The sequence below is a fragment of the Lynx canadensis genome, chromosome B2, assembly GCF_007474595.2.
Source record: "Lynx canadensis isolate LIC74 chromosome B2, mLynCan4.pri.v2, whole genome shotgun sequence".
In the NCBI taxonomy this organism is placed as follows: domain Eukaryota; kingdom Metazoa; phylum Chordata; class Mammalia; order Carnivora; family Felidae; genus Lynx; species Lynx canadensis.
This window is the reverse complement of record NC_044307.1, coordinates 78,814,917-78,831,020: the sequence shown is the minus strand read 5'-3', so window position 1 is coordinate 78,831,020 and position 16,104 is coordinate 78,814,917. Positions and strand designations below refer to the sequence as shown.

Sequence of the window (16,104 nt, the reverse complement as noted above, 5' to 3'; positions counted from 1 at the left end):
GCTGTGAGATCTTGACCTGAGCCAAAGTTAGATGCTTAACCGACTGAGTCATCCAGGTGCCCCAATAAATTCACATATAAACATGATGTTTTGGTGCCATGGCAATAAAACTGGGAAACATCACAGTATCTTAAAGGAAAAGTTACTTTCCATTAGCACTCAAAATTAATAAGCCTGGTTTTTAAAATCACAGTTAACTAATGTGTTGTCCTGTTTTAAAATGTATAGTCCTGCATCCCAAGAACCACCTCCATGCCTAACAAATTGGAAAAGATTGGTTACCCTATGGAGGATAAGACTACACCAATAAATAACTTCACAGTTTATTCAGGAAATTCTTGAAAACCAATTTATCAATTGAACAGCTTGCTCCTCTGGGCAAATAGCTCTCCTATCAGAATGGATTACTTCCCTGGGCAAAAAGGTCACTTACCACTTATTAATATTTTACTTATCGAGACTTGCTTCAAGACCTAATCTACTAAGTTTCTGAGTTTTGCCCAGTCTCAACCAGATTCTCACACTGAAAGGCATTCCTTTAACCACTTGAGCCCTGATTCCAAAACGCTGTACATCTCTCGCCTGGACCATTCCTTTCTTAGACGCAATGTCCAAGTGGCATTTTTCCCTCAGAGAATGAATGAGAACATCAATACACAGCCAGGCAGCCTATGACACTCTGCACACACAAAGCCTGTGCTGTAACTTGTAACCATCATGTAATAAGTATAATAGTTAGGTTACTTGTTCCTAAAATTCAGTGTGATTCTTCGCTCCCAGTATTTTTCACAGCTGTGCACCTGCCTCCCTGAATCCACTGTTACCTTGGTTCATTCCCATACATAGATGTCACATGGCTGAAGGCTGCTGTATTTCCTGCTGTCCTTCTGTGCTGTGATGGTCTCTTGATAGTTCACCTAAACAGTATCTCCCCCAACAAATAACAACTTATTCTGAATAACAGAGAAATTCTAAAAAACGATGGTGTAATATTAAATGCCTAAGTTGAAAACAGAAGAATTCTAATTCTTTAACAGCCAAAGTACACAGGGAAACCAAAAGCAAAATATAATACTTTAAATTAAAAGGCATTTTACACTACTTAAGTGCATTTTAAACTATATGAAGTGTACTATATAGAGAGACATAGCAAAGAAATATTTAGGGCTCAGGAATAAAGTTCTGATTTAGTTGCATACAGATAACTCAGTTATTTAATCTCTTTAATATCTACAGACAAGACATAATTACATTTTCATATAGCTTACAAACCACAATTAAGTACTAGAAATTAAAAATTCACACTATGGTGGGGCACCTGGGTGGCTCAGTCAGTTAGGCGTCTGACTTCAGCTCAGGTTATGATCCCACCGTTTGTGAGTTCAAGCCCTGCAACGGGCTCTGTGCCTGTGCTGACAGCTCAGAGCCTGGAGCCTGCTTTGGATTCTGTGTCTCCCTCTCTCTCTGCCCCTCCTTCACTTGCACTCTGTCTCTGTCTCTCTCAGAAATAAACATAAAAAAATTTAAAAAAATTCACACTATGGTGATAAACTCTGCTTATACAGTTATTGTTATTTGGCAATAATAAATGAAACAAAATTTCATAGATGAGATTTATTACTGAGCCCCAATTATAGTGATTTGGAAAACAGATAAAAATCTACACATGCTACAGGTCCAAAACCCTTGTAAGACAAATCTGAATTATATGCGGTAAACCCAAGAGAGTAAGAAGACCTTCTTTTCTTATTTGTTGGATAGTCCTAGTTCTAAAATAACCATAAGAAAATTTGGTTTTGTGTTTGTAATATCATTGTAACATTAATTTACAAAATCTAAAATAGATAACATTTGGTTGTAGTCAAATAAAAACATCATAACTCAGTATAATATATTTTTTTTTTCAAAGAAAAGCTCCAATTGGGTTATTCTCTCATTTATTTATTTTAGTAGTTGAGTGGGACTACCTTTTCAAATGAAATAAAATTCTGGACCAAAGTAGCTGAAATGGAACACCAAAATATACGAGCCATCTGTGACTCTATAAAAATTATTTGTCTTGGGGGCGCCTGGGTGGCTCAGTTGGTTAAGCATCTGACTCCTGCTCAGGTCATGATCTCATAGTTTGTGGGTTCAAGCCCCACATCACACTCTGTGCTGACAGCTCAGGGCCTGGAGCCTGCTTTGGATTCTGTGTGTCTCTCTCTCTGCCCTCCCCCACTCGTACACTCTTTTTCTCTCAGAAATAAACATTAAAAAAATTATTTGTCTTGAATGTTGACTGTATGCTTCATAATAATTACAATTATTTTTTTTGTCATAAACATAAGTTCTATGCCAGGAAAAAATGAATGCCTTTCTAAACAGCAAAACAAAACTAAACCCTTAAACAGTTGCAAATGCACAACTCATCTTAAATATTAAAAATACCATACAAATTTAACAGCACCGGCACTATATTTTTATTATATAGAAGTTAATTCACAAAAACAACTTCCATTCTTAATGGCACTTTCATACAAGGACTTCATGAAAGAAAAATATTGAGAAACTCTTGCTGTGAACAAAGAATGGGGTAAGGGCTGCAGGATGAGATGTAGTCTAGTGGCCCGTTCACAACTGCTACCTTCCTTCCTCATTAACACATTCTAGAACAAGGAGCATGATACTGTGCACTCACAAAGTCTTCCATTAGAAGATTTCAGAGCCTTTAGCAAAGCTCCGTCTGCAGCATCCAGCACTGTCAATCCCATTTAGATGTCTTCCTCCTCATATAACTGTGTCCCTCACTATCAATAGCTTCGTAGAGATCCTTTGTATTCTCTTGGGATGCATGTAGATAACCAATATAAGCCACACAAAGGGAAAGGGTTATCAGTCCAAAAGCCATTACAGGTTTGTTCTGTCAAAGAAAAGAAATTATAAATCCTCATTAAGACTTAATCATTTGAGGAGACCCAAATATCTGTTGTACTTTCCTCCTGACATACCAAGTCTTTACTGCCATACTAGCATTCCTATGGTGATATTTTCCATTATAACAATTTACCCAGTTCTTTATTCAATTAACTCAACTCCTGATAATTCAGAGATTATAGAAGGCTCTTGCTTCTCCTCTCCAGTCTGTCTCCTGCCTACAGCCTCTCAGGCCTGCATCTTCAGAAAGGTGGTGGTTGGGAGAGGGGCGAGGGAAATGAGACACAGAAATGGGTCTAGTGATCAAGTTTTCACTTTTACCTGTGTGACATGGAGAAGTTGCTCAACTTTCCTGGGCTCAAGTTTCCCTACTGGCAAACCTTCAATTAGTTAATCTTATTAAGAAGTGAGGAATGAAGTATAACATGCTATTCTTCTTGCCTGAGTTCATGGATAACTTGCAAAAAGCCTTCAATTTTCATGTCCTATATTAAGTGCGGCAAGAATGACAACACATACACTCTCCTCTGGGTACCTACTGTATAACCTTAAGAAACTGTGTGACTGGAGTATATAGCTATACTATGCTGTTCTATACTAAGTTTGATTTACTGCTGAAAAGTCCAAGACCCTGAGAGACTAAGCAATATAACTTTGACACTGGGGGAAAAAAAAGCCTTTAAGTATAGGAAAGATGTTTACAATTCCACAGAAATGTTTTGTTTTGTCTATACTATAACTCAGATCTTCCTGTGTGTTCATGCTCCCCAAATGAACCTTTCTTAGGTCAGTGTGAGTGTGTGGTAGTGATACAAGTTTCAATTAGCATTTTCTGCTTCTGTAATACTTGCTGTATTACTACTATTTCAAATCTTAATCATCAAAAGAATAAAGGTCAAACTTTTCGATCTGGATGGACATATAACAAGGCCAAAAGCTCAAAGCAGTTTAAATCTATAAATCTTGACATGCACTTGGCAATTAAAACAACATATTAGTTCAAAGGTTTTAAAACATTCTACCTTGATTTAATTACTTGCTTGTTAAATTGACCTGTTTAACTTTAAAACAGTTTACACTGGCAACTATGTTATTAAAATTCTAACCAAGGGGCTTGTGCTGACAGCATGAACCCTGCTTGGAATTCTCTCTCTCTCTCTCTCTCTCTCTCTCTCTCTCTCTCTCTCTCACTCTCTTTCTCTCTGTCAAAATATATAAACAAACATTTTAAAAATAGATTTACTAAAATGCTAACCAAAGGGTGCCTGGGTAGCTCAGTTGGTTGAGCGTCCGATTCTTGATTTCGGTTCAGGTCATGATCCCTGGGTTGTGGGATCAAGCCCTGTATCAGGCTCCATGCTCAGTGTGGAGCCTGTTTAAGATTCTCTCTCTCTCCCTCTGACCCTCTCCTCTACTCATGCTCTCTCTCTCTAAAATAAAATTAAAATTAAAATCAAAAGCTCAGTCTATGGGATTTCTTTAAAATAAATGAATGAATAAATAAAATTCTAACCAAATCCAATACATTTAAATATATAATAATTTGATTTTACTTACATTTATTTAAAAATAAAGTTCATATTTATTTTAAAATAAAACTGGTCAAATATATTCAGTAATTTGCAACAAAAATATAAATGATTAGCTAACTCCCTTACAGTGTACTAGTGTATGTTTTGAAATTTTTCATACTTGCAATATCCCTTAGGTAAAAATACAATAAAGGCTAGAATTGTAGTCTATAAAAATGATCAGATTTTCATTTTGTTTTATTTCAATGAAAGGTCTTATTTATGTAATAGTACCTGATCAAACAATAAAAATTTCTTTCAAATTGGTGCAACTATTAAAATAAAATATTAAAGAGGAATTTGAGAAGTTGACCTATCAAAGTGCAACTGTATTCTGTTAAAGTTCTCAAATACCTCAAAATAATTAGTTTTATATGTATAGAGAAATAGCATTTAAGATTTCCCTTTCACCTGCTTTTACCAGAGAGGCCTTATTAGTCAACATAAAATTTTCATGACACAATCAAATGTGACAGGAAAATAAACACTTTCTATTTCTGATAGTCTAATTAAACTGAACATAATGTCTTATCCTAGGTATATTTCTTACGGGTTTAATGAAGAGCTCTGGATTCACAGCCCGAAATAAGGTTGTCGTGCGGACTCCTCTGAGCCCTGGGTTTTTAAAGTCTTTCTCTTTGGGTGGTTCCTTTTTAAAGCCGGGAGACTCTGGTGCTGAAGACATCTTGACTAATGATGATTTATTACCTAGAAGTAAAATAAGAGACTTTTTTTTCTTCACAGTTTTTCTGATAATGTTCTTTAAAAAAAAAAAAAAAGCATTCTACATGCATTCCTTTTTTTGAATTCCAGTCCAGATACATACCAAGAGTGATTGCCCATTATTTTATTACTTCATATAACATGTACTTTGTAAATGGTGCTCTAAATTTTATTTAATAAAATCGTTATTTTTGATCTCTTAGAACAAGTCAGGTGGGCAAAAGTTGTGTTCCTACTTTCACAGAAGCCTGGAGAATTGTTCTTGGTCTGAATCACATTGTATCCTGTTATATAAAGAGGAAGCTAAGGGTAGCAGGGGCCAGTGGATAATCCATACCCTTCTTTATTTCCTCCCATTTTCACTCTTCTTCACTTTCCAACAGCTTTGAAAGAACAGTGGCATTTTTCAATTTCTCCTACAGCTTCACCCCTGGCCCATGCTCATCAGCCTTCTTCCGGGGGACCGACCTAAGCATGAGTACCAAGCAGTAAGGGTAAGTAGCTATTTTCACTCCTCATTTGCCTGTCAGTGACTTTTGGGAAGGACTGCTCTGCTATCTCAAGGTGAATATCCATTTTCCTCTTAATTACTCTAACTCTATCCTATTAAATTCCAATGTGTCTTTTGGTTTATGGTTCTGCCAGCTGGAGTGTCAACATTTTGTGAATATTTTTCTCTTCTAGGTACTATTAGGCAAAAGCTTATTCTTATCATTCCTGCCACCTAATGCTGGGGAGAGGTGTGGGAGGGTTGGAAGGAAAGAGGTAGGAAAAGAAAGCTTCCCAAGGTGGAAATTAATGACAATGTAATAAAATGTTCTGGGGAAATGCTGTAACCCTACCATACAGTAAATGTTATGAAACAAGAGTCAAACATTCACATTTAAACACTCACTGGGGCTTTGTTCATACAAGCATTCTTTAAGTCTTCCATTTTACAGGCTTTATAAAGGCAATATTTTTGCAACTTTATTAGTTATGGAGAAAATTAGTTCAGTTTTTTCAAAACTGTCTTTGTTGAAGTGGTTAGTTCATCTATACCATTTAATTGCATAAACACCTCATCAGGAACACCTACTTGAAGGGAAAGGACTTCTCAACGCTTTCTATACTTGCTAGGGTTTCTAAAATGTTCGCTGTTTCCTATTCCTTCATCCACTGGATGATGGTTTTCATTGTTGTCACGATATTCAACATCACTTTCTGGTTCCACTTTGATATTACTTAGCACTCATATATCAATTTTAGGATTTGCTAACTCTTGGAAAATAGTTCATAGTTCAACTGCTATCTCTAGCCACAAAGTCTTTAAAATCAAACTGGTCTGGGAGATGAGTTTCCCAAAATTCCCAAAATTTCACTATGTGGATGGCTCTACAGACCACCAGGTCTCAGCAATCATGCCAATAGCTTGCTTCATTTTATTTTCACAGTTTTCCCTTCATCATCCAGATTTAGAAAGAGTTGTTTCAGCAGTGTGCTTTCACTGTGAAAATTAACCCCCATCTTATGGGTGTAGAATGGCTGTGCAGTTCAATGGGAAAAACTCAACACATGCATCATCTAAGCATAGGAGTGTGTTGTAGGCAGAGCAACCGACTGTCTATCAGCAGGAGGATATTGTATTTTGCTCCTTTCATTCTCTTGCCAGCATTTCTCATTCATTAAATAAATGTCTCATCCTATAGGTATATGAACTGGCTTGGTAATCATAGGGGAGCAAATGAGCATTTCCAAAGCACTGAAGGTAAACTACTTGCCAATGACAAGTAGTCTCACCTTTTCCGTCCAAGATGCATTCAGCAGAATAGAACAATCATCAGTCTTTGTTTACTTCTTTTGCAAAGTCCACCTTGGGCATGACATATATGAGGTAGCAATTCATAGAACACTTCATCAGCATTTCAAACATTAGTCAAGTTGTAACTAGCAATTGTTTTGTTGTTGTTGTTTTATTTCTCTTGTATGCAAGTTACTCATTTTCTCCACTAGAACAGTGTTTTGTTTTGTTTTTTTTCACTACAGACAACTTCTGAAACAATTCCATAACATGCCTGGTATTTGTTCAGTCAGCATACACTTGCTTGAAACTCATCATGCCCAAAGGTGGCAAAAAATCCACTGCTTCCTGCTGACCAGGAGGTCCGTCGACATGCCCATTTCCTGTATTAACTTCTTGATACTACACAAAACCAGCTGTAACGGGGACTTGGCATATGCTTCTGCGTTAGGCCCAGAATCCCTATAACTTCCTCCTCATTTATGGCCTTACCTTTCAATAATGTCAACAATACAGGGGGAGGGATGTAAAATTCCTTTGCTACTCCTCCTTTCTTATGAGAACAAACTACTCCTGTTGGTTTCTTTTCCTTCTATGAAAAATGCTAACATTTCTTCTTTCCCTCTCAACCATGAGAGCAGGGTAGACGGTATGTGCAAATGTATTTAGAATTTAAGTAACAAATGGTGGTCACCAGATGCCTAAGCTAGGTGCCAGTGATGTTTCTACTTAAGCTAATAACATGATTGACTGTAATGTGGGGGAAAAAATATCAGAAAGAAGCAATCATTAAAGTGGAAGCGATATTACAGTCTGTAAATCAGCCATGCCCATAAAAAAATGTGAGGCAGGAAACAGTGAACACAATGTCCACACTGTTAGGACTGAATCACAGCCTCACAGTATACCCCTAATTGAAACTGGGGCATTAGATAAAAATAGTAGGAAGGCCTGAAAAAGCAAATATACAAAGGTAAGTCATTATAACCATAAACTGACAAAGAGGCATTTTCCTTCAATTAATGAGAAATTGCTGCATGTATTTAAAACAAAGATAACCAGTAGAATATGGTTTAAAATTGTCTAGTGGGAAGAAAAACAAGGTAATGGGGAAGGTGGGTATAGACAGCACATATTGTAGAGCACAGAAGGGCCCTCAGACCACAGTTATCACACACACTCTGTGTTGATGAAAATGTGCCAAGAATTGAGGATGATTAACTCAATACTTACCTCAAGTCCAAAAAATGAGAGAGAGAGAGGGAGGGAAATTTCACTATTTTAAAGTCAAAGGGATATAGTAATGTTCGATGCCAAAATTCAACCTATATGAAATGTCTATAAAAACTATAGGGGCACCTGGGTGGTTCAGTCGGTTAAGCGTCCGACTTCAGCTCAGGTCATGATCTCGCCATTCGTGAGTTCGAGCCCCGTGTCAGGCTCTGTGCTGACAGCTCAGAGCCTGGAGCCTGTTTCAGATTCTGTGTCTCCCTCTCTCTCTGACCCTCCCCCATTCATGCTCTGTCTCAAAAATAAATAAACATTAAAAAAAAATTAAAAAAAAAAAAACTACAGATTAAGAGTGTTCTAACGTGAATTGTAATGACTTCATTTTAGTTGCAAGATTCCTTGGTCTCATCTGTTCCTTAGCAGAACCTGTTTCCTTTGTAATGAATCAAGGAAATAAGCAACCAAGGCAGTATTCCTTATATTACAATCTCCAGACATCCATATTCGCCTTAACAATGCACTATGTATGTTAAACTTTTTACCAGAAATGACAATTAACGAATACCTGGGCTGGGGTGCCTGGGTGGCTCAATCGGTTGACCATCTGACTTCAGCTCAGGTCATGATCTCACAGATCGTGAGTTCGAGCCCCGCGTCAGGCTCTGGGCTGACAGCTCAGCTTTGGATTCTGTGTCTCCCTCTCTCTCTGCCCCTTCTCCACTCACGTTCAGTCTCTGTGTCTCTCTCAAAAATAAATAAAACATAAAAAAATATATATCTGGGCTAGAAGCCACCAGAAGTGTTTATTAAAGGGACAAATTAAGGGATTACCTACTACACTATATGCTGTATTTTAAAAGATTTCATATACCATAATTTCCATTGTTTATGATACTTTCTGCAGAGTATATAAGTAACATTTCCCGTTATATATCAGCCTTTTATCAGACAACATTTTCTATTATATATCAGTCTTTAAATAAGACAGCTTGGGGCACCTGGGTGGCTCAGTTGGTTAAGCGTCCAACTTTGGCTCAGGTCATGACCTCATGGTTCGTGAGTTCTAGCCCCACGTTGGGCTCTCTGCTGAAAGCTCACAGCCGGGAGTCTGCTTTGGATTCTGTGTCTCCCTCTCTCTCTGCCCCTCCACCCACCCACACTCTGTCTCTTTCTCTCTCAAAAATAAACATTAAAAAAAAAAAAGACAACTCAATTTTATTGTTTTTTTAATGAGCCACAGTCACTGAAGATGTTACAATAGTTCTCCCAAAATTGTATGAATTTGTTTATACCATCTATTGAACTAACAAAAAAATCTTAAGAACCTTCTATACTTTAAATAAAAAATGTAGATTACTGAGGCCAAAATGGGCTTTAGTAGCCAAGAATTTGTTATATATAATAGAAGAAACAAAACACCACAAAATCTTTTCCATGTGTAAAGTTCTTTAGAATCTCTTCACATGCCTGACCCACAAAGATCTACATACATGGCTGGAGGAGAAATTCAAGATATGTTGGTTGAATAAGCACAGTATATAGAGTATAAAGCCTTAGTTGTTTATTCACAGATATGTTCATTGTCAAAACTCTTTGGGAAAACAAATATCTACATCAAAAGTAAACTTTTTTATGGATTTTATTGATTGATTTTTTTAAAATGTTTATTCATGGGGCGCCTGGGTGGCTCAGTCAGTTAAGCGGCCGACTTCAGCTCAGGTCATGATCTCGCGGTCCATGAGTTCAAGCCCCGTGTCGGGCACTGTACTGACAGTTCAGAGCCTGGAGCCTGTTTCAGATTCTGTGACTCCCTCTCTCTGACCCTCCCCCGTTCATGCTCTGTCTCTCTCTGTCTCAAAAATAAATAAACATTAAAAAAAATAATAATAAAAAATAAATAAAATGTTTATTCATTTTTGAGAGAGAGAGAGAGACAGACAGAGTATGAGCTGGGGAAGAGCAGAGAGAGATAGGGAGACACAGAATCCGAAGCAGGCTCCAGGCTCTGAGCGGTCAGCACATAACCCTATGCGGGGCTCGAACCATGAGCAGTGAGACCATGACCTGAGCTGAAGTTGGAGGCTCAACCAACTGAGCCACCCAGGCGCCCCCACCAAAAGTAAACTTTTACTGTAGAACTAAAAGCTGACTAGCTATTTTCAAGTGCACAGCTAATATAAATTCCACTTTTAAAAGCTGCGAAACTCATCAAAAATTCAAAGCACAGCAATAATCTATTTGGACATTACCACTCAAATGAACTGTACTTAAGACAAAAATATCTATTGAACATCTAGCACACTTCTTTCAGAACTTCTTGTCTTCCCATCACTTTCTCCAACTTTTTTCCTTACTCTTTGTTTCCTACCGCAAGTAACCAGCACTTGCTTATTTGCATATGATATTGACCAATCTCTAGTTATACTCACTTTAAAAAAAAAATTTTTTTAACGTTTATTTATTTTTGAGACAGAGAGAGACAGAGCGTGAACGGGGGAGGGTCAGAGAGAGGGAGACACAGAATCTGAAACAGGCTCCAGGCTCTGAGCTGTCAGCACAGAGCCCAACGCAGGGCTCAAACTAACAGACTGCGAGATCATGACCTGAGCCGAAGTCAGCTGCTCAACCGACTGAGCCACCAGGCGCCCCTATACTCACTTTTTTAAAAAAAGTTTATTTATTTATTTTGAGAGAGAGCACAGGAGAGGACAGAGAGAGAGGGAGAGAGAATCCCAAGCAGACTCTTCAGTGTCAGCACAGAGCCTGACATGGGCTGCAACTCACAAACCATGGGATCATGACCTGAGCCAAAATCAAGTTGGATACTTAACCAACTGAACCACCCAGGTGCCCCTAGTTATACTCACTTTCAAGATAGGTTTATTTTTAAGCTAAGGGAAGAAATTTCATGTACAGTGTTAAAAAGGGAATCATACAAAACAAACACACAGAGTCTGGCAGGGATGATGGAAACTTGGCATTGCACTGCTCCTGGCTAAGCAATTTGGTGATTAGTTTGTGTATGGGACCACTTGGAAAATACTCCATAAATCAGGTATCCACAGGGCCACCCTGGTTGGTGAAATCTGTCCAGGAGCCCCTACTCTTATTTCTTCTTCATTTTTCCATCACTCATTTCTTGTTCCCTTATTGACAAATGATAAAAAACTGTTGTTTCTAAATTTTAAAGAAATAGAGTAGGATTTTTCATACGTATCTGTATAAATGATGTAAATTAAGCTGCATTTACTTCATATGTCCCACCCTGCTAAAAAGTTCTTTACCTTTTTCTTCTGCCCATCCTCTTGTGAAGGAAATATGAGGAGATAAAGGGTGCAATTCCATGAGGGTCATTCACACCTCAAAGTGTGAGGATGGTGCCCTCCTGGAATTAATAATACACAATGTGTGAGGCTGTATAAGATAGTCCAAGATAGTGCTAGACAGAGTCAGGACTGGTCGTTTTTTTGTTTGTTTTGTTTTAAGTAGGCTTCAGCACACAGCCCAATGTGGGGCTTGAACTCACAACCCTGAGATCAAGACCTGAGCTGAGATCAAGCAAGAGTCAGAGGCTCAAATGACTGAGTCACTAAGGTGCCCCAGGACTGGTCATTTTTGATGATGATTTTCCTTCCTTTAGCAAAATTCTTCCTCAGGGGAATGATCCAGAATGTATCTGGCAACTGACATAAAACAATTCATTGACCTAAAACTGGCATGACTGTCTATATTATACTATATATGGAAATTAGACCAAGATAAAAAGACTATGAGTTACTTTAGGGAAAAATTTAATCTTCAGGTATTCATTTTTGAAATCAGCATCTCAATAGGAGATGTCAAAACAGAATTATCAGAATTACAGCATGTTAGTGAGAAGGAACCTTAGCAATAATCAGAGCCTTTCCTTCAACACTTAGGGAATTATATAAACCTAACCAAAAAGATGAAAAATCTATACAATGAAATCTATAGAAAGCCTATGAAAGAAATTGAAGAAGACACACAAAAAAATGGAAAAATACTTCATGCTCATGGACTGGAAGAACAAGTATTGTTAAAATGTCAATACTATCCAAAGCAATCTATATAGTCAATGAAATCCCTATCAAAATAACACTAGCATTCTTCACAGAGCTAGAACAAACAATCCTAAAATTTGTATGGAACCAGAAAAGACCCCAAATAACCAAAGTAATATTGAAAAAGAAAACCAAAGCTGGAGGCATCACAATCCCAGACTTCAAGATGTATTACAAAGCTGTAATCATGAAAAAGGTATGGTACTGGCACAAAAACAGACATAGATCAGTGAAATAAAATGATAACCCAGAAATGGACCCACAAACGTATGGCCAACTAATCTTTGACAAAGCAGAAAAGAATATCCAGTGGAAAATAGTCTCTTCAGCAAATGGTTTTGGGAAAAGTGGACAGCAACATGCAGAAGAATGAACCTAGACCACTTTCTTACACCATACCCCAAAATAATAAACTCAAAATGGAGGACAGACCTAAATATAAGACAGGAAACCATCAAAATCCTAGAGGAGAAAGCAGGCAAAACCTCTTTGATCTTGGCCACAGCAACTTCTTACTCAACATGCCTCCGGAGGCAAGTGAAACAAAAGCAAAAATGTACTACTAGGACCTCAGCAAAATAAAAAACTTCTGCACAGCAAAGGAAACAATCAACAAAACTAAAAGGCAACAGACAGAATGGGAGAAGATATTGCAAATGACATACCAGATAAAGGGTTAGTATCCAAAATCTATGAAGAACTTATCAAACTCGACACCCTAAAAACAAATAATCCAGCGAAGAAATGGGCAAAAGACATGAAAAGACGCTTTTCCAAAGAAGACAACCAGATGGCTAATAGACACATGAAAAAATGCTCAACATCACTCATCATCAGGGACATACAATTAAAACCACAATGAGATACTACCTCACACCAGTCAGAATGGCTAAATTATCAATTCAGGCAACAACATGTGTTGGCAAGGATGCAGAGAAAGAGGATCTCTTTTGCACTGCTGGTGGGAATGCAAACTGGTGTAGCCACTCCGGAAAACATTAAGGAGGTTTCTCAAAAAATTAAAAATAGAACTACCCTATGACCCAGCAATTGCACTGCTATTTATCAAAGGGTTACAGGTGTGCTGTTTTGAAGGGGCACATGCACCCCAATGTTTATAGCAGTGCTACTGACAATAGCCAAAGTATGGAAACAGCCCAAGTGTCCACTGAGGGATGAATGGATAAAGAAGATGTGGTATACACATACAATGGAATATTACTCAGCAGTCAAAAAGAATGAAATCTTGCCATCTGCAAGTACATGGATAGAACTAGAGGGTATTATGCTAAGCAAAATAAATCAGTCAGAGAAAGACAAGTATCATATGACTCCACCCATATGTGGAATTTAAGATACAAAACAGATGAACATACAGGAAGGGAGGTAAAAATAATATAAAAACAGGGAGGGGGACAAAACATAAGAGATTCTTTTTTAGTATAAATGCTGCCAAAGTGAGCACAAGAGACTCTTAAAGACAGAGAACAAACTGATGGTTGCTGGAGGGGCTATGGGTGGGGGGATGGGCTAAATGGGTAAGGGGCTTTACAGAAGGCACTTGTTTGGATAAGCACTGGGTGTTATACATAGGGGATGAATCACTGGAATCTACTGCTGAAATCATTATTGCACTATATGCTAACTAACTTGGATGTAAATTAAAAACAAATTAATTTAAAAATATTTAGGGAATTATAAAATTGACAAAATAATGAGATATAAAATACACTTGTTATTTTAGTTTCATATACCATGCTATCTTAATATGTAAGAAAAAACATTTGAAGTCTGGAACAAAACACCTTAAAAATAATTTAAATTAGAATAAACAAGTTTGGGTTAGAATCAGAGGGATTTATGTCTTGAGGGGAGGTAGCATAGCCTCAAATTACAACTTTATTATTTATAAGCTGGAGGTCTTTGAATAAGTGACAACCTCTGTGGGCCTCAGTTTCCACCTAAAGGGGTAAAGTTATCTTACTGCATAGAACTGCTCTGTAGATTGAGATAACATTTTTTTTAGATAATATTTTTTTAAAGGATATAACGGATGTTCAGTAAATCGTCGCCATTATCTGCTTACCATCTAGTCCAATTCTTTTTTTTTTTTTTTTTTTTAACAGAGAAACCTAGACCCAAAGAGATTGTGTCTTTGCCATTAGGAGGAAGATAATCCAGGTCTCTCAATGTCCAAGCCCACCCCTATTCCACCACTTGACCTCACCTTACTTCAAAATCGATAAGACGTTGCATCTACAAGTTATTTCCAGAATTATGAAACATAAAATTGCAATCACTTAAATGTTTTAAATGGATTCCGTATTTGTTGTTTTTGGTGTAAAAAAAAATACTGTTTAAAAAGTATCTTTCCATCTCTTGAATTTACTTTACCTGAGTAAGGGAGAAAGATTTTCACAATGGCCTAGTTACAATCTGAGGGCTGTAAAGTATTATTAAGGTCTACTCCCCTCCCCATACTGTGGTACCTACATTACAGCTGGTTATTTCTCGAAGACAGATGCATCTGAAGCCTCCAGAAAAAGAAACTGCATTCAATTAAGTTTCAGACACGGTGTTGCAAAGTGGAACATAAGACTTTTTAACACAGTTACTAAAGGAAAGAGCACCTCCAGTGAAAACAATTACAACACCATTTCCCCCGAAACAGGAGTTTGGTGAGCAGGGACACCAAGTGACTGTACAGGAAATGGGAGGGTTCTTGGGGTGGAGGTGTCCATGGATAGGGCACTGACCAGAGGCCCGGGCTCCTAGCACGTAAGGGGCGGGAAATAGGTCCTGTGGGGCCACAGATCCCCGAGACCGCTCAGAGCGCCCACGGAGTGCCGAGGGGTCGGGGTGCTCGGGAGAACGCCGTCAGGTCCAACGCACCTGGGAGTAAGGCCGCAGGGCGGCCGGGCCCGCCAAGACCTGGCACCAGCGCGCGGTGGGGCTGCCGTCCTGTTTCTGCAGGCAGCCCGCGGCCCCGCCACCGGTCACCCGCCGCCGAACACCTGCCCCGAGGTCACCTACTCCCTCTTCGCTCCGCCTCGTCTCTGTCTGCGGGAGAGAGCGGCCCAGCGCGCCCAGCCGGCTCAGCGCCACAGCGGCCCCTACAGCCTGGAGGCTGTGACGCCTAGGCTCGTGGACTGTGGGACCCAGGCCAGCCCTGCTTGGGTACCTCCTACGCCCTGGGGCCGCCTGCGGATTTGCCTGCTGGAGTTTGCAAGGGGCGTGTTTAGCGTCTTCCTTTTTTACCTTTAGTTTTCAGCCTCCTACGGTTCAAATAACCTTCCAGTTTCATGTGTCTGTGTTTTGTATAAATAAAAGGAGACATCACCTAGAAACATATACATTTATTTAATGGAAGGGGAAAGCTTTCTGAATCGGGGGAGAAGGCTGGGATTTGGTATCCTCCTTGCCCAGATTTTAGAGGCATAGTCATTCAAATGTGCAGTTAATACTCTGCCGTTCTACTAGTGCCTTGACATTTCAAGATAGAAGACATTTGTAGCTATGGTTGTGATAAGAATAGATAAGGTTGTTGGTCTGCACGTACTTTCCCGATTTTAAAGTTTGTTGGTATAGCAGTTGTATTAAACAAACAAAATAGAATAGCAGTATTACAAGAGGCTGGGAGAGACGCTGGTCCTTGTCTCACAGAGTGGAAGAATGAATCTGGTGGATAACAGAGAGTGAGCAAAGCAGTGAGTTTATTGAGAAAGTATGAAGCTCTCAAGAGTGAGAGGGGTCTTGACTGGGTAGTTAGGGAGGATTTTTGTCCCCTTTTATTGGGACCTAA

The 16,104-nt window shown here is 38.7% G+C and overlaps 1 protein-coding gene across 4 annotated transcripts; it reads right to left on the bottom strand.

Moving 5' to 3' along the window:
* Positions 1–2,434: 2,434 nt before the first annotated feature.
* Positions 2,435–15,332, bottom strand: SMIM8 (small integral membrane protein 8). 4 transcript variants are annotated; one of them, XM_030315943.1, is made up of 4 exons: positions 15,195–15,332; positions 5,548–5,678; positions 5,038–5,195; positions 2,435–2,902 (listed from the first exon to the last, which is right to left on the bottom strand). In XM_030315943.1, the coding sequence occupies exons 3-4, from the start codon at positions 5,170–5,172 to the stop codon at positions 2,744–2,746; spliced, it is 294 nt and encodes a 97-aa protein (XP_030171803.1). In that variant the 5' UTR covers positions 5,173–5,195; positions 5,548–5,678; positions 15,195–15,332; the 3' UTR covers positions 2,435–2,743. The 4 variants fall into 4 exon arrangements, with proteins under 4 accessions (XP_030171803.1, XP_030171801.1, XP_030171804.1 ...); XM_030315941.1 differs by lacking the exon at positions 5,548–5,678 and having other exon boundaries at positions 15,195–15,331; XM_030315944.1 differs by lacking the exons at positions 5,548–5,678; positions 15,195–15,332 and adding an exon at positions 14,796–15,155.
* Between the last annotated feature and the right edge of the window lie 772 nt (positions 15,333–16,104).